Raw genomic sequence first — 17,960 nt, forward strand, 5'->3', positions numbered from 1 at the left:
GCATGGCGACGTCGCAGCTCCGGCAGAGCAGCACCCGGTCCTCCAGACAAAAGACGTAGGCGTGGTAGAACAAGAGATCAATCAATCGGTACCAAATTTATCAATCATATGCGACAATCCAACAATTGTATGGATGAACAAACGCACGGGCACAACACGCTCCTGGCATATGTCGCACTTGGGCAGCAGGGCCGGGGCACGGGGGCGGCGCGCGCGCTACCGGGGAGAGGAGCGGGGGACGATGGTGCTTGCCAGGGAGGCGGTTGGTGGCGTGGACGTCGCGGTTGCAGCGCTCGCACAGGGCGACTTTCGTGGAGAAGAGAGGAGGAGAGCAGAGAAAGAGGAGAGGGGGCACGGGGAGGAGTAAGGAAGGAGGCATGATTATTTTTTTTTGCAAAAAATAGTCCACCTTGGCACCTGACATGTGGGACCAAATAGTCATGTCGGCAGGAGGCACGCGTCCGAACCACCATAGGATGTGTGGTGAACCACTTGTGAAACAATTAGGACGTAAACCTGCAGTTTCAAAGAATTAGGACTAACTCGAGACTTTTACGAAAAAAATTAGTACCTACGATTCATTTTACTCTTTTTAAAAAGAAAATTGCGTTTAGAAGTTTCGAAAAAAATCTGAAAAAAACTAGTGTAAGTGTACTACATGCAAGTTTTCACCAACTAGATGATGCCCCGCACGTTGTTGCGGAAATTTTAGTTAACATAAGTGAGTTTTGACGAAATGTTTAGTTAACATACATGAGTGGAAAGGAGTAAGAAAAGAGTATCCAGTGAAATTGTATAATAGATTTGTATGATAGATTATAGATTTTTCAATTAATTGAGATTGCTTGATAAAAAATAGCATGCATGCATGTGCAAAAGATATGAGTTGCCCACTAAATAGACGTGAACAAATTAATGGTGTGATGATGTGACATGCTTGCATGTTGTAAGAAATCAAGTAGTGAGTTTCTCATATTTAGATATAAAAGATTACGATTTTCCCATCACGCTGCAAGATAAAATAACTTGTTGGAGAGAGTAAATTGCATTATTTGATACTCAACTTGACAGCTACAGATAACCGCGTATATTATCAGTAGATTATCAGTAAATACAGAATAAACACGAAGCGGTGGACCATCCTTTGGAAGGAATGCTCCGCCACACTGCCCAATTGAAACTGTGAAACAGACCACACCGGCGCACCGTCCGAGCTGGTGCACCGGGACCAAAAAATATCGGACGACGGGCACTGCCGCTGTGCCGCACGGTCGCTGCCGCGGCGCGGGGTGAGGCGAGCGCGCGCCGAGCTCATGGCTGTGCGCCCCTGCCGCTTCCCCGCACGCAACCGCCTCGCGCCTCCTCCTCTTCTTAAGTCTCAATCCCCGCTTCCTTCCCTCCCCGTCAGTCCACTCCCCCCTGCTAGGCTGCTAGCTCCTCCGCTACAACGATCTCCATCCCACGGAACCGAACCCGCATGCCTCTCGCGGCGGCCGCCACCGTCGCCGCTGCGCGCCCCTCCCCGATTGGCCTGCCCCGCCCGTTATGCCGCGCTTCCGCCCATCCACGCCGCCGGTTCCGGCTGCAGGCGACCTCGCCCGCCTCCACGCCGGCACCTGCGCCCGCGCCGGCGACAGCGGACGAGGGACCCGGTGCGGGGCCGTGCCCCGTGGTTAGGTTCGACATGGCTGACTTCACTGTCGCCGACCGCGTCAGCGTCGGGCTCCACGGACGGGTTGGTCTTGCCCCGCACTGATTCACTCCTCTACAGGCTAATTTGGTCTTTGGTCCTCCTTACTTCTCCCGTGTTTCTAATAGTCGGCGATTTCTGTTTTGTTGCTGCAGTCGGATGAGATGATCTTCGAGGCCACGGTGCGCGATCCGAGCAGGTCAGCGTCATGGAACGCACCGGATAGTACGGATTCCTTGGACGGATGATCACTTTTCCTTCGTCTTTTTTTGGTGTTCAGTGAGCTATACGGGTCAACGGTGGTGTTGAGGCAGCTGACGAGCTCGCAGGCCAAGCGCAGGGGCCGGCGCGCGCTAGAGGTCGAACTCTTCTCTGTGGATTTGTTGTTTAGTGCGCGCGGAATTCTCTGGTTGAGCTCGAGTGGGTTTTGTAATCACAGGTGCTGAAGAAGCTGGCTCGCCGCCAGATCATGTACCACTCGTACGCGATGCAGGTCCATGGCTATGTCACTCCAAGCAATGTCATGGAGGAGGGCGATGGACCATTCATTTTGGTGCACGGGGTTAGAGCTTTTGCCACCTGATCTTGTCTTAAGATAAATGTGGAGTATCATTTTTCATGATCTGGGCCTAGTTGCACTATAACTGTGCAGTTATTTTTCATGTCAGGCCTGAGTTTTGGATTTATCCAAATTATTTTAATGCAGTACCATGGGAGTTACTCCTTGCGTCACTGGTTGCAACTCTCGGATTGGCTTCCAACCTTAGAAGCAACATTGGCATTGGATGAAGAACAAGTAAGGAGGGTAGGAGATGATTCGATTGGAGGACCTGCTGTTACTCGGCAGCTACGTCTAATCAGGATATTGATGAGAGACCTTCTGATTGGTGTAAGCTTCAAAATCTAAAGTTTTTCACACTTACTTCCTCAATGGTTGATCTTGATCGAAGATTCATCATCACTTTATGCAGGTAAATTATCTACATAGCCATGGAATGGCACATACTGAGCTTAGACTGGAGAATGTTCATGTAAGCCCAGTAGACAAGCATGTCAAAGTAAGTATCCTTTCCTTGTGTTTTTGTTTACATAATTGGTTGTATTCTGCCTTTGCAACCATGTTTTATTTAAGAAATCTATGGCATTGGCCCATTGCACCTAATATAGTTGAACTATTGAAAATAACATTCCTCTTTCAGCATGATTTTGTATCAGTGAGTGGTCACTGCCTCACTGGCACACCCAAATGGCTTAATTGTTGGAATTTACTCCGTAATAGTGTACTGAAATCTTGATTTGCTGAGATCTGTTGTCACATTGCAATTATGGAGTGTAATTTTATGACAAAAAATATATGTCATTCTATTCTATACTTAGCTGAATCATGGGTATAAAAGCAATCTTGTAAATCCTAAGATCAGCACTCCAGGCCCTTACGTATTAACTACTGACCCATCACGTATGTTTAATTCTTTTTCCATCGAGGAATTAGTTTACCAATTATCATAGACTCTCAAATTTTAAGTTTTGTTGCATATTACAGTTGGAACTTGGGAGACCACCGTGGCAACTAAATGATTGTCACGTGGATACATATTTTCTTTACACATTCTGTAGTTTTAACTGCTGAAATGCACAACCACATTCTAACCAAGTAAGGAGAATGCCTCTCTTGAAAGCTTAAAGGCTGTTGCTTCTCAAGAATATGCTATTTGGCAGATTCAATGTTTATTTAGAAAAATAAACTGTACGGGGTTATTGGATTTTTGTGAGCCAAGTTATCATTGTTGCTGAAATCTCATACTAGGATCTTTGTATCGACATTCTTACATGCTTAGACTTATTTTCATATTCTCAACAAGCACAACAGATAAAAATTTAAAATACTAACATATTCAATTCACTGTCATAGAAAAAAATATATCAAAACATCGTAAACTTGGTTTGGTTTATGGAAATGATAAAGCTTATTATTTTTTAATCACGCAATATGTGTATATTAGCGAATTGAAATGTTAGTATATGTCATGGGAGGAGGTTAGGAGCGTCTGGGTCTAGCGCCTATGCCCCAGCTCCCCACCAGTTCCTCTGCAGTTGAGGCAGCAGGAGGAGTAAAGTCTTCTCTAGTTATATTTCTTAGCAAGTTAGTTTGTTGCCCAAGTAATATCTGGGTTACAAGAGTCTGGTCCTTGTTGAATAAGGCAAGCAAGAAGAAACCAATCTGTTGCCTCCCCCAAGGTTCATCTCTCTTACCTATGATCTAAACTCATTACCAACCAAGATGACGCTGCCCGGCCATCTTCCGGCGGTGTTTATCCCTCTTGTGTATCAAGGTACACAACAGTGCAACATGTGTTTTTCATAATATGTGCATGATTGATCAGATGAACTAGCTGCTGTTCCTTAGATGATATTGGGTGAGGCTGTTCAAGCAAGATATCCATTTCTCGTATATATAACTGAGTATGACATTTGAACTGCATTCCTTAAGCATTGTGTACAGTGCACTCTTATCACTTGCGCATATGTGTATTCATTGTGTTGATCTAGGATGAATGGAAACAAACCAAAACTGTAATGATTGACGAACCCCTGTGTTGTTTATTTGCGCATTATGTATGTCCTAATATTCTGCAGCTGTTGTTCCATCTGAATTTTACATGGTTCGCTAATTTTGAGATTTCTTTTTATTGTTTAGGTTGGTATTCTTGGGAATGCTGTTGATTTTCATGACAGTGATCCTAACAATAGTTCAGTACCAAGTAACAATGACAGACGAAAAATGATGATAGCATTTGACATGAGGTAAGGTTTGGGAGCTTCTGTTTGCATCCTTTTACTGCTTTTAGATGGTTGACTAGCTAATATGTACATATATATACTATCAGATAAAAATATTGAACTATTGTTTCTTTTTTCTTCTTTTTGCGCACGAACTATTGTTTCTCTAGATGCGTTGGTTTCATTATGGCAAAGATGGTTCTGAAAGAGCTCATGGATTCTTCAACATTCCTAAAATTCAAGTCATTCTTGAATAAGGTTTGTGTTGTGACCTTCCCTAGAGTTATATCCTTTCTGCCATTTGTCATCCCATCCTTGTTCTCGCAAAGATATGTATTCAGCATATATAGCACTTTCATTCAAGCACTGAAGATTCAGAATTCTATTTTTTGAATTTTACACGGCAGTGAGTACAGAATTAGGGAAACAGGATCCTTAGGTAATGAATAGACAGATTTAATGAAAACGTGGGATCCTTTTTTCAAAAAAAAAATGGGCATTATTTTCCATTAAAGAGAAGGACAAAAAAGCCAGATAATTATAAAGTCACAAGAGTGACAATGACCTAACACTCCTCAAGGTGTTCTACCAAATATACTAAACAGTTAGTGCCCCATCCCTTCCGTTTTCCTGGAATGCCAACCTGGGCTCCATAATGCTTTCAGTCAGATTGGAGTTGTGTTTTATTGCAGGATCTTACATTTCCTTTCTGACTTGCAATGTTACAGTTGTTTGTTTTATTAAATTATTTAGTTCTCCTAGAGATTAAATATCACATGTTTATGTAGGTGCTTCAAAATTTTTAAGTTTCAGAAATATTAATTGTGGACCTAAGAAAACTATGATTCCATGATTAGAATCCTATATTGCAGGGAAATGATCCATCATGTTTGCGCGAGTTCCTTGTACCTATTCTTAGCCAAAATTCTCCAACTGGGAATATTGGTCTGCAGGTAAGGATGCGTGTTTATGGTATATTATAATTTCTTGAAGCTATTTGATGATATTGAGGGTTTTCTCTTTCTATTCCTTAGATGCTCGATAGACACTGGGGTGCTGGTTGGAACCTTTTGGCCTTATTGCTCGCAACAAAATCTGACAATAGGATAAGGTAAAATTAATCCTGCTGTTGGTAATTCTACAAGCTAAAATTGCAGATTTGGAACATGTCTGGTATTTATACATTTAGAGGACCAGAAATTCTTATTTTCTTGTATCGACTTAATCTGCAGTTGCCTCGATGCACTGCGGCACCCCTTCCTTTGTGGACCTAAATGGAGAATAAGTCCATCAGTGAATGTTGTACGTTGGGGCTTGGGATCTACTGCTGTCCGCCTGGCTGAAGATTATATTTATGGGCATCACCAGGTATTGATTTTCTGATAATGGATGACTCCAGCTGCATCTCCATTCCAAATATTCACAAGATGCTCGAGCTTCAACTCAAAGTGATGACATATTTTGTTGGTGAAAGCTATCCTTGTTACTTCTACAGAGAACTGTGATGGAACCCCAATGAATTTATTCTTATGTCTTCCTTTACCATGTTTACAGCGTAGACGGTTAGCATATTTTATTGAGTTGATGGAAGTGCTAAACCCTAATTCAAGAACAGAGGTAACTACTCTTCCTGCTCCAAGTCCTGTTAACTGAGTTCCGTGCAATCTGATATTTGTTCTGAGCTAATTATCTAGCTGAGCTTACTTTCAACTTCTGAGATAAGCCATTATAGTTTTGATTACAATCATTTTTAGGGTGTACATGTGATGAGTTCACTTGATCTATTAGTTATACGCTATCATGTGTCCTCAGTATGAGGGAGTCGAGGGAGATAATTTTATATTCCCTATTTTGTTGTGTTGCATGATAGATGGTTCTCGCTATCAATCAATTTTCATTTTATTTTGCTCTCATTTTCCGACTCATGTTGTTCTCTTTGTGCTTTGATGATTACTTATATCCCTCTCTGCTTTTATTCACTCAGAGTTGGCTTCACCTCCTACCTGGTCGCTGGTGCCTCTTATACTGTACAGGAAGGCACATCGGTCTAACACTTCGTCAGCCTACCCCCAGAATCCTCATGAGTGACGTGTTCCTCACATTTGCACAAACTCCAGAGTCTGTTGACCCCGTTTTATCTCTGGCCTCAGATATTGGTTTCAAAATTATGCCAGAATCTGACTGGCCTCATGACAAATCTGGCACCGAAGGAAATTTGTCTGTTACAACATCAGCAAGGATAGCTCCTGGGAGGATCTATATTAATGCAGAAGATAGTAAAGACAGTAGGATCACATCTTCAAGGAGATATCTTCACGGCAAATGGGGAAAAGCTTCGAAAATGAAGGAGCTGCCTGCTAGCCTCCCCACCGCAAGCATTAATGTCGATGAAGACGAAGTTGATGTGTCAATGACTTGTGGCTCGACTTTGAATGTCAATTCTGCACGTAAAGTGCTGCAAGAGGTCCGTACTCAGACCCCACCGGAAATGTTCGATTTGTCAAAGATTGTTTGTGGTACATACATCGATTCAAGGTTGATGATTCTTCGTGGTGTTAATGGGTCGGCTTTACTTTTCATTAGATCGAATTGTACGTCAGACTCCTGAGAAGAATATTGGAACCCTGTGTTTTTTCCTGTACATTCTTGTATTTGTAGGTGTCCATTATTGATTTGTAACAACTGTACATAATAAGATGTCCAGCGAAATCAGAATGTTTTATCTAACTTTCTTTCGAACAAGGAGGAAATATATTCTCATTTTGGGTTTTACATATACATGAACTTCTAAAACTTACAGATTGGAAAGTCTACATAATTTTGGAACTCATTACTCAGGCGACCTATTTTTTGTCATGTCTCGTCATGAGAAAAGTTTTTGTACTAGAGGACTTTGTGGTACTTTGAAATAAAATGTTTATAACATGTTAGATTATGTTGCAATCTACCCACCTTTTTTCCTTCAAAACTTTATTCCCTTGACGTGTGTTTTGTTTTTGAATGGAATGTAAATAGCATGTTCGATTATGTTGCAATCTACCTGCCATTTTTTTTTCTTTAAAAATTTATGACAACTTGGTGGTCCTACATGTTAGCACTGCAACCCCTCTCATCTGATAATTCCTGTTAGTGAATATTCATTCCATCGTTTTTACCCAGCTGCCCGTCTCTCAAGGGACATTCTGTGACATCATGCAAACATCTTTGGTAAGCCTCACACGATGACGGAGGCCATGTATAAAAAGATCTTGCGTATGGTATAGACGAGGAAAACGAGCTGGCTTGAAATGGAGATTACGCGATCTTCACACAAATGACCGAGGTCGCGTAGGCTTCATACAAGTGAAAATGGTTGCTTGATCTTCATATGAAGGTCATTCAAACTTAGGGGCTGTTTGGATGCAACCCTAAGCAATATGCCTGAACTTTTCTCATCTGTCAGGCTGTCAGCGTGACCTAAATTTGTTTATAAATTGTCTCATTAGGCATATCTCACATTCAAGACCCCGTTTGGTTGATAACCTCAAATCATGCCTAAGTGGATACAATTTGCAAACAATGTTTGCCTCATGATTTGACCGAGAAATTTACAACATTGAGCAATGATTACACTCAGGCAACAAAGGAAGCAAAGCTCACGCCTGCTATTTCATATGCTGAGTGAAGCAACTTGCACATGCACAAATCCGCATGCATGAATTCCCAGGACACCCGTTAATACAAAAGTCCCTTCATATGGATGACAAAGGTTGGGTTTCTATATATATGGAGCAACCTGAGTATATCTCGTAGCTTTCATCCTATCTTCACATAGGCACACTCGAAGAAGGAACCTTGGGATACCTATATAAACAGAAACATGATGAAAAACATGCTGACATATGAAAATGTCTGTTGTCGAAGTAACACGCCAATTTGCATGAGGTAGCATGTAGACTCGTTTTTGAAATGTCTGGCTTGGGTTGTTCACGGTTTTTTCTTAGTATTTTTTTCTTTGCTTCATTAACAAGTTGAGGTAATATAAGCCTTTGGCAGTTTAGATGCATGCCTGATTGGGGGAGGCAACGCGTCGAGTTGATGTTGCCTAGTGCCAACAATGTTGTCAAATTGGTTGAGAGAGGATAAAAAGTTGGAGGCAGAATAATGAGAAAATAAAAAAGGATGCAAGAAAAAATTCTAAAAAGACTAACGATATTATAATATCCGTAGGGCCTTATTTGAAACTAGTGTTTTTAGGGTATTATCCATTTTAAACTGAGAAACGCTAAAAATCCAAATGGTTGTTTGGTACGGAGAGATTAGAGGGGTTATTCCTAGTTTTTCCTACGAAACACCTAATTTATGTATCAGTTAAAAACACTTCTCATAATAGGGCCCAAACTTTTCAAATATCAAAACACCTGTGACTAAAAAATACAGTGTTGACAAGCAAAGTCTAAAATATTATATTACCGTAAAGATATTGTGTGACGATTTCGTTATAACATCCGTAACATGCCTATCGGAGAGCACCGAGCACGGTGCTTGTTAGAAAAGAAAATAAGTGTTACATACGCGCTGTTGCTATATGATTATGTCCCATCAAATCAAAGAACACGAAAATGAACACGCACGGCTATCGGCCGGAAGGGGATGCAGGTGGTGTTGGTTCCAATAATGGTAGTAATCCGTACCACGTTGACCCCCTCCTGCTTGATGGAGTTGTACAACTACCTAATCAGTGCGTAGCAGTTTAAATCAAGATCACGGCAAGCAAATCGCTATTAAAATCTCACGGCAAGCAAATCGCTATTAAAATCTCAGCAGGCAGTATGTGGCACCACTTCGTACTTCGGTCGCGTCGTTCGACGCCATTCAAAAGACTTCTGTTCGGTCCCGGAATTCCTTAAACGGTTGGGGAGCTGATGACACCAACGATTCCAGACCACAAACGGCACGCCCATCTAGATACGTCTGGACGAGCGTCCATCTGAGCCTTGACAAAGAAGGTCACTGTTCATCGCCCCCAAGCACAGCGCAGGTCACCTGCCCCACCCACCAGAGTACCAGACCGCACGGCCCCCTTTCCATGCCAGGTGGCCCCGCGCGTCCACCGTTTTCCGCTGCACCCACCCACCCACCACGGCGCTGTTTCTATTTAGCCCCTCCGGGTTCACGGTTCTTTCTGTTCCGGTCCATCGCCAAGCCCCGCAAGGCAAGCCAGCGAGCGCCGCGCTCACGAGGGCAAAGCAAGCAGCAGGGAAAGACAGAGATCGAGAGAGGATGGCGATGCAGCACGTGGTGAAGGTCGACGAGGGCCGCCCGGCCGCCGACGGCCGGCCCTCCGTGGGGCCCACGTACCGGAGCGCCTTCGCCCGCGACGGCTTCCCGGCCCCAGTCCCCGGCCTCGAGAGCTGCTACGACATCTTCCGGTGAGCTCCCTGCTGTCCCGTGCCCCTCCCCGATGCTTTGCCTCTGTGTTCCGATTGATGAGGTGGGCGGGGGAATGGCGAAGCGATGAATTGCTCTCTAGCTCTCGTCGAAGTATGGGTGCGCTGGTCCTGTTCATGCACAGCGAGATGCAGGGGATGCTTTCTTTTTCCTTTTTTTGGTGCTCATCTGTCGCTGCCTTGCTAAAGGAAGGTTGGGGTTTCATAGGCCTAATTCTCCTTTGCCTCACCTCCAATTAATTGGATGATTGTATTTTTGTTTTGTAACCGTTGTTCGGTTAGGTTGCATGCCCGCTCCAAAAAAACAAACAAAAAAGAAAACTACTCCGTAGTACGAGTATTTTTTATACTCTACTACTAGTAGCATTTATGAGAGACCTTTTTGTTTTCTTCCGTACGTGCTTCCAGATCTTAGTTAGTTTCAACACCATATTTCTTTTGCTCGATCTAGTGTTGAGTTGGAAGTCAGTACTATTTTCTCTCCTGCGCATTCATGACCATTTCAAAATGTTAATCAGCTGTATAGCATGAAATGGCTGACCATGGAAACGTGTCAACATATCGAATTCACCTTCCGCGTAGTCATCCATGGGTGGGAATGCTGATGACAGACTGGTCAAAAGTGTCTGGTTTGTTTCGGGTTATAGTTAGCTAGGAAGGAGCTAAGGTAATTAACTGAATATGTTGGTCCTTCGCATTTTGGCTGCTGGCTTGCTTCTAAAACTCTTATTAAATCTGATGACCTTTTGTCTTAGTGAGCTTATCTAATTCTTTCAATAATGTGTGCTCATACACAGAATGGCCGTGGAGAAGTATCCAAACAACAGAATGCTTGGCCGCCGTGAGATTGTTGATGGGAAGGTACCATTCGGTCTATTACTCCATGTACAACTTCTGTTCCCTGAAATATTACAGCACTAGAAATTGTTTTAAAGTATGATTTGTATGGAATAATAGGCTGGTGCTTACGTTTGGAAGACATATAAGGAGGTGTTTGGCATTGCAAATAAGATTGGCAACTCTATTAGGAGCCATGGACTCACGAAGGTTAGTTCACTCATTTTTTAATGAATGCACTATTTGAGGTAAATGCATCTGTCGTCTACCAACTTGGCACGTTTGTGCATATTAGTCACTGTACTTAAAAAATATGGTAAATAAGTCTATAATCGGCACTTTGGTGCACTAGTGAGGCTTTTTGGCATGGAAATGTGCCGCGTCTAGGAGAGTAGGGGCGGAGCTAGACCGAGGTCAACGGGAGTTCACCAAAGAGTATGGGCTTCTTCAGCTATTGTGTCTAGCCAACAGGGTGCACTATACATGCGCTAGGGTCATGGGCGGGCCCAGTTCTATTCAAGGGTATTCAGCTAAATACCCATCAATTTTGGCAAAAAATCAAATATATATACTATGTATTTTTTATGTATGTACAGACAAGGAATTTCGGTAGTATCAAACACGATTGTATTCAAGCATTGAGCACACAAATGCACTGGCCCTTCTCTCTTTTCCCTCCTTCGAGTTGGCCCAGTGACCCAATAGGATTTTTGATTGCTGAAAACCGATCCATCTGCTTGATAATCAGTTTGGTACGACCTCGATCAATGCCTACACCTCGTGCCTCCTCGCCTCCTTCTAAATCCCATAATCCAGAAGTCTAGCGATTGCTCCTCTGTTTCCTCATCTGCTCTGCCCCTTGGCGTCCGGGACTTTGGGCGCTAGCTGGCTGGCCACTGCGCGCTTTGGTGCTTTCGTTGTTCCGTGGCTACAAGCACGACTGCGCTGCACACAAGAGGCCTCGGCGTTCACTTGATCAAAGACGCAAGTATATTGCAATTTTGACTATAGAATTTTCAAAACAATTTTGAATACCCACCATCAAGAACTCAAGATCCTAAGCCCGCCCCTGGCTAGAGTGGTGTGTAGGCTGAATTTTTGGGCTAATTGCTAAGGAAAAAAAAATCTACCTGGGTGCCTGTGCACCCCTTAGCTGTGTGCAGCTCCACCCCTTAGGTAGAGGGTGCAAAAATCAGTCTGGTACTAATTTACGTGAACAATTTTCAGAGAGTTATGTTTATATCATTTTGAGAGAACACATGAATTAAACATTTTTGGAATCTTTTATTTAGCTCTGAGAATCTCTTTGATGTTCCATGATTTAAGGGATCATGTCATTCTGTGCTGACTAAAAAGTCAACTTGATAATTCTGCAGGGTAGTCGATGTGGTATATACGGCGCTAATAGTCCTGAATGGATTATTACGATGGAGGTAAAATCTTGTTCTGCTGCGAGCTTTTGACTGAATTCATTTAACCACTCTTGCAACTTTTGAACTTTCTAGAAGCAATCGACATTTTGACACGTATCTCTTACGAACTTAATTCACTTTCAGGCTTGCAATGCCCATGGAATCTACTGTGTTCCATTATACGACACTCTTGGTATATTTCCTGACATATTCTTCAGCTTGGGCTATACATGGACAAGCTTATAGTTTTCTGTTCAGATACTTCTTCAAGTTCTTTTTTCAGTTTTTTTTTGTTGTGCATCAATGGGTCTCAGAGTTCATATGCGTGCACTATTTAAGGTTTCTTTAACCATTATCAAGTGCTAATAACGTCTTCAGAAAGAAAGAAAAGGAATGAAATAACCCCGACTCAATTCTGAAACATGTCACAAACAAGTTATCTAATACTCCATATGAGCACTAAGCAATTGAATGTTCTTGACTGGATTCATTCTCTCAGTTGGCACATTTACAAACATAAAAATGAAACCACACTCACGCTATAATTCAACCTGCTTATCAAATATGCTCTTTTTGTAGGAGCTGGTGCGATAGAGTTTATTTTGTGCCACGCGGAAGTTGAGATTGCTTTTGCAGAGGAAAAGAAAGTCCAAGAAGTATGTTTCCTTGCACTCTCATATGTAGAATTTGTATGCTTGCAATGTCCCATCATGAACTTCTCTTGATTATTTGGTGTTCATGTCTTTGCTGGGAGGAGGATGCATAAGGTTGACTCCTATCTGGTTGGTAACTTAGGAAAGTGGTAACATATGCATGTTAATCCATGGGCACAAAACAGTACATCAGCTATGTTTCTATGGGTACGTTAGCTGAGCTGCGCAATAGCCCAGCTAGACCAGCTAGCTAAGCTCGGTCTTCCGTGGCTTGCCATCAGTACTTGTTAGGTTGTCAAGGCTAGCTTTTGCTTTCAGATTGCCCACCTCACAGTCACCGGTAAACAACGCATGGCCAAGCCTGGTCAAGTTTTTTCTGTCTTCGGAAGGCTAGCTGGCCCTCAAAAGCTACGTAACCGTCATGAATCCTAACGCATAGCCTAGCCGGGCATGGCTGGGGGGGCAGGGGGGGCTTCGTAGGATCCAAACTCATCCTATATTCCTCCAAGGCCTTGTTCAGGTAGCTCAATTCTGGCTAAGCCCAGTTCTTTTGGGCTTGGTCCTGGCTGGTTTGGGCCCAACCAAACAAGGATAAAAAAGTTTCTTGTTGTCAGTTATGCTCTGTAGAGTTCCGTAAGCTGTCTGGACTCGGGATCAGATGAGCCTTGGTTCTTTTTAATATGAAACATTCAATGGTGACACACTTATCTGCTATTGAGCAGTTGTCATGTTGCAATATGTTTGTATTTTGTGATTTTGTAGATTTATATTTTGGGCCAAAAATTATGATAGGTTCTATGCAACTGTGCTAATGGGTATTCTGTTACAAATTTCTATCTTTTGTCTCAATTTGGCAGCTCTTGAAGACATTCCCCAAGTCAACTGAGTTCTTGAAAAGTGAGTTTCACTTATCCTAGCAAGATTTTATCATCTAAACCAAAATGTTTCTACCATGAAATCAAATGTGTTATTTTGTTTACAGCAATTGTGAGTTTTGGGAACGTTACACAGGAACAAAAGGAAGAAGTTTCCAAGTATGGGCTGTCCATATACTCATGGGATGAATTCCTTTCCTTGGTAAGATTAGCCAGCGGATATTATGTATTAATATGGACATTTCATCATGGCGTGCACTTCAGTATTGTGTCTTAGCTGTATCCACTCACAGTTCAGTGAATGACTGGATAAGCAAGCATTTAATCCTCATGGAACACCAGAACTACAAATTCTAATGTTTGCTGACTGCAAACTTGTCAATTCTGCTGTATTTTTTCATTTATTCCAGCTGTGGTCATATCTCAGAATTTCATCTCATTGTCAGCACAGTTATTAACTATCAATTTTCCTTGTGGCATCTTATCTGCAGGCCGGTGACCAAGAATTTGATCTTCCAGTGAAGCAAAAGACAGATATATGTACTATAATGTATACTAGTGGAACTACTGGTGACCCCAAAGGTGTACTGATCTCCAATGCGAGCATTATTAGTCTCATCGCAGGTGTAGACCGTCTGCTTAATTCCGTAAACGAGCGGGTAAGATGCCAGTAGTCATCGTCATCTTATCTTACCTCGCCAGTGGCTAACCTTAATTTCATTTACTATGTGATAATATCAGCTGGAGGAAACCGATGTTTATATGTCTTACCTTCCTCTTGCTCATATCTTTGACCGTGTTGTGGAAGAGCTGTTTATGTTCCATGGTGCATCTATTGGATTCTGGCGTGGGGTAAGTATCATTACTTGTTCACATGAATCACTCTTGTGGTGGTGGTGGGGGGGGGGGGGGGGGAGTGCTTTTGAACATTTGCTGACTACTTGAAATTTGGTGGCACAGGATGTTAAGTTGCTGGTTGAAGATATTGGGGTACTGAAACCAACTATCTTATGTGCTGTTCCACGTGTTCTTGATCGGATATTTTCTGGTAAGGGAAAACCATCTATTTGCTCTCTTTTGTTGTATGTTCATGCATGAACTTGGTGTATAGTTTTGGGCTATCCGTTATTGCAGTCTGCTTCTACTGCTCAAACTTCAAAAAGATTTGAAACCGACACTGGGTGTGACCGTTAACTGAATGTCTTCACTTTTCTTTGCACTTTTTTCAGGGCTTCAAGCTAAAATTTCAGCTGGTGGTTTTATAAAGAGCACAATGTTCAGTCTTGCTTACAAATTGTAAGTTTACTACTCTCGTAATGGTGGTGTCTTTTAGGTGGCGTTGTGGATTGTATCATTAAAGGACCTCACCTGGCACAAACAAACCCAAGTATGACATATGCATTGTGTTTTGCAGCAAGCAGTTTAGAATGATGAGGGGAGCTAAGCACAATGAAGCTGCTGCAATATGTGACAAAGTGGTTTTCAGTAAGGTAATTCAACTTTGCAGTCGCTGATTCTTGATTATTATGGTGTTTTCAAACTTGTCGCGTTCATACTTTATAATTTGCTTTATCACACTGAAGGTGAAAGAAGGTCTTGGAGGAAATGTTCGTGTCATTCTATCTGGAGCTGCCCCACTTGCCACTCATGTCGAAGAATACCTGCGAGTGGTGACATGTGCACATGTCTTACAAGGATATGGTACATCTCTTTTTCTCTTCTTGTGATATGAGACAATAGCATTTTACTGTTGTGATTGGTTCAAGTTGCAAGATTGCCCGATACTTCTGCTCTACTCCATTTGGTCAGCAACTTTATTACTTTAATTTGATGGATTAGATTTATCATTTTCAATTAAAGATAACTGGTATAATAAGTTAATAAATGAGAAAGCATACCCAAGTATGTTGCTCACAGCATTACCAATGCTTTTGACATTTATATGATATATATGTTATACGTGTCAACAGAACTGTCGGTTTGAAACGCAACATGCACTATTCTTAAACTGGTTTGCAACATTAAAAAGAGAGTTATATGCTCTTTTACCTGACTTAGATGATAGTCCTTTATTTGCCTAAGCTGATGTTTTCTGTTTGCCTTTTCAACCTAAATATCATTTCTAACTAACAAGTTCTAGCTTGTTCTGAATGTTTTTCTCTCTTTTAGGTCTCACGGAAACTTGTGCTGGATCATTTGTGTCACTACCAAATCAGATGTCCATGATTGGAACTGTTGGTCCTCCAGTGCCAAATATCGATGCCCGTCTAGAATCTGTCCCTGAAATGAATTATGATGCACTCGCAAGCACTCCTCGTGGAGAAATCTGCATCAAGGGAGAAACATTATTCTCAGGGTACTACAGGCGTGAAGACCTTACGCAGGAGGTCTTGGTTGATGGATGGTTCCATACTGGTACATCTTACTTTTTAAGTGTTTAAATTGTCATCTGTTTTCACTATGTGGTCGCTACAAAAGTAAAAATTGACACACATGCTATTGTACTCAACCTTTGCCTGGATAAAAGTACCATGGTGATCACGTTTTGGAGGAATGTACTTCAGATCCCAGTCGTGTATTGAGACAAACTTGGCTGCTGTATTCTGCCTCATCCCAAGTGGAGATTTAAAGAATATCCGTTTTCTGCTTGCAGGAGACATTGGTGAGTGGCAACCTGATGGAAGTATGAAAATCATAGACCGCAAAAAGAATATCTTCAAGCTTTCACAAGGAGAATATGTGGCAGTTGAAAATTTAGAGAACATCTATGGCGTTGTTTCTGCTATTGACTCGGTATATGCCTCACTTCAAAATTTATCTGGTCTTCCAATCTTTTTTCTGCAGCACTATTTATACATGCTTCCTCCTATTTATTAGTTCCAGCATTGTTCGGTTGAAATAATTTGAAATATTTTGTAAACATTTGACCAGATATGGGTATATGGGAATAGTTTTGAGTCATTCCTTGTTGCTGTGGTCAATCCTAACAAGGAAGCTCTTGAGAGCTGGGCTGAGGGAAATGGAATCAGTGGTGATTTTGAGGCACTGTGTGAAAATCCAAAAGCAAAAGAATACATTCTAGGAGAACTTTCGAAAACAGGAAAAGAGAAGAAGGTGAGATTGATATTATTTTCTTGTTTTGCTCTTTGTATAATAGTATTTCTCAGGATGTCAGCTTAATCCAGTGCACGACCTAACTTCTACTTCTTTCTGCAGCTCAAAGGTTTTGAATTCATAAGAGCTGTACATCTCGATCCCGTGCCGTTTGACATGGAACGTGACTTGATCACTCCAACATACAAAAGGAAGCGGCCGCAGTTGCTCAAGTACTACCAGGTACTGCTCATCATTTGTTGTTTGCATGGATTTAGGACACTAGGACCTTGTGCAACTTGGTTCTCTTGTTCCTTGAATTAATTATCTTATGAACGCGGCGACCTTTTCAGACCGTCAGAAAACCAGTACGGTGGATTCTTGGATGCCTCTGACGTTCTTGTTGTCCCATTTCATCATCATTATTTTGTTTGTCCATGGGTTCTTTATACCTTTTGTCCAGAGGACAGTGAACCGCTCTAAGCCTAACTTTTAATTTGCAGGGCATAATTGACAACATGTACAAAAGCGCTAAATAAGCCTGTCGTCCTATCTTGAAGAACACTTAAGATCAAGATTACAAGCACTGGAGGAATGACAAAGTACCAAACTCAAAAGTGCTTTTCTTTGTTCTGTGTATGTTCATAGTTTGAATCAAAGAATGCTATACCAGTTTTTCAGAAAACGTTTCTGCCACCATATGTAGCAAACGGGCATTGTAGTAGCATGCAGAATGCCAGACTTAAATTTTCAGTTGTTGGAGCTCTGAAACTGCCATATTATCAATGACTGATTAGCAGCCGAATAACATGTCCCATTTCATTTTGATCGCGTGACACCGGGATTTGTGATTCAGCAAAAAAGGCCTCTGATTTGGACGGGATCAATCACTAAATCAGGTTGCGTCCGTGGGCTAGAATGTTCTCGAGTTTCTCGGTGGGGAACCAGTCGGTCGGGTTGACCATGATTTTTTTCAGTCTTGATTTGGAACGCCCGTAGGGGCAAGGCAGACGCGGTGCAGTGGTTTTTACACCGGCAGACGCCTCGCAACGTGAGAAAACGATCGAGTGAATATTGCACCGGCGCCGTACGGGTTCACTGATTCCCTATGCAGTTGGCTGTCCGCTGTCGCGTCGGCCGGTCGATGTGCCACAAGAGGCTGCAAACCGCACGTATTCGTACGTTACGTA

General features: G+C 42.3%; 2 protein-coding genes across 3 annotated transcripts; both read left to right on the forward strand.

The window, feature by feature from the left end:
- The first annotated feature begins 1,336 nt into the window (after window positions 1–1,336).
- LOC100838390 (probable plastid-lipid-associated protein 14, chloroplastic) lies at window positions 1,337–7,245 on the forward strand. The gene is made up of 13 exons (XM_003569431.4): window positions 1,337–1,735; window positions 1,846–1,889; window positions 1,971–2,049; window positions 2,130–2,252; window positions 2,397–2,579; window positions 2,662–2,748; window positions 4,389–4,495; window positions 4,642–4,729; window positions 5,344–5,424; window positions 5,506–5,582; window positions 5,704–5,839; window positions 6,026–6,088; window positions 6,456–7,245. Exons 1-13 carry the CDS (start codon window positions 1,478–1,480, stop codon window positions 7,077–7,079), a joined length of 1,950 nt encoding a protein of 649 aa, XP_003569479.1. The 5' UTR covers window positions 1,337–1,477; the 3' UTR covers window positions 7,080–7,245.
- A 2,390-nt stretch (window positions 7,246–9,635) lies between these two features.
- On the forward strand, window positions 9,636–17,596 carry LOC100838694 (long chain acyl-CoA synthetase 4). 2 transcript variants are annotated; one of them, XM_024458614.1, is made up of 19 exons: window positions 9,636–9,882; window positions 10,698–10,761; window positions 10,858–10,947; window positions 12,114–12,170; window positions 12,294–12,342; window positions 12,729–12,805; window positions 13,660–13,699; window positions 13,785–13,879; window positions 14,169–14,336; window positions 14,419–14,529; window positions 14,638–14,725; window positions 14,907–14,973; window positions 15,092–15,167; window positions 15,261–15,378; window positions 15,847–16,092; window positions 16,331–16,470; window positions 16,609–16,791; window positions 16,894–17,013; window positions 17,124–17,180. In XM_024458614.1, exons 1-19 carry the CDS (start codon window positions 9,734–9,736, stop codon window positions 17,163–17,165), a joined length of 1,980 nt encoding a protein of 659 aa, XP_024314382.1. In that variant the 5' UTR covers window positions 9,636–9,733; the 3' UTR covers window positions 17,166–17,180. The 2 variants fall into 2 exon arrangements, with proteins under 2 accessions (XP_024314382.1, XP_003569480.1); XM_003569432.4 differs by lacking the exon at window positions 17,124–17,180 and adding an exon at window positions 17,274–17,596 and having other exon boundaries at window positions 9,637–9,882.
- Window positions 17,597–17,960: the final 364 nt, after the last annotated feature.

This window comes from Brachypodium distachyon, chromosome 2 (genome assembly GCF_000005505.3).
Source record: "Brachypodium distachyon strain Bd21 chromosome 2, Brachypodium_distachyon_v3.0, whole genome shotgun sequence".
NCBI lineage: Eukaryota > Viridiplantae > Streptophyta > Magnoliopsida > Poales > Poaceae > Brachypodium > Brachypodium distachyon.

What these genes read in the sequence shown, in the direction of transcription:
- LOC100838390 (XM_003569431.4), top strand. Translation starts at nt 1,478, where the DNA reads ATGCCTCTCGCGGCGGCCGCCACCGTCGCCGCTGCGCGCCCCTCCCCG. An exon ending in TCAAGTCATTCTTGAATAAG is followed by an intron (nt 4,730 to 5,343) that starts GTTTGTGTTGTG and finishes CCTATATTGCAG; the next exon opens with GGAAATGATCCATCATGTTT. An exon ending in ACCCTAATTCAAGAACAGAG is followed by an intron (nt 6,089 to 6,455) that starts GTAACTACTCTT and finishes TTATTCACTCAG; the next exon opens with AGTTGGCTTCACCTCCTACC.
- LOC100838694 (XM_024458614.1), top strand. Translation starts at nt 9,734, where the DNA reads ATGGCGATGCAGCACGTGGTGAAGGTCGACGAGGGCCGCCCGGCCGCC. An exon ending in ACATGTCTTACAAGGATATG is followed by an intron (nt 15,379 to 15,846) that starts GTACATCTCTTT and finishes TCTCTCTTTTAG; the next exon opens with GTCTCACGGAAACTTGTGCT. An exon ending in AGTTGCTCAAGTACTACCAG is followed by an intron (nt 17,014 to 17,123) that starts GTACTGCTCATC and finishes CGACCTTTTCAG; the next exon opens with ACCGTCAGAAAACCAGTACG.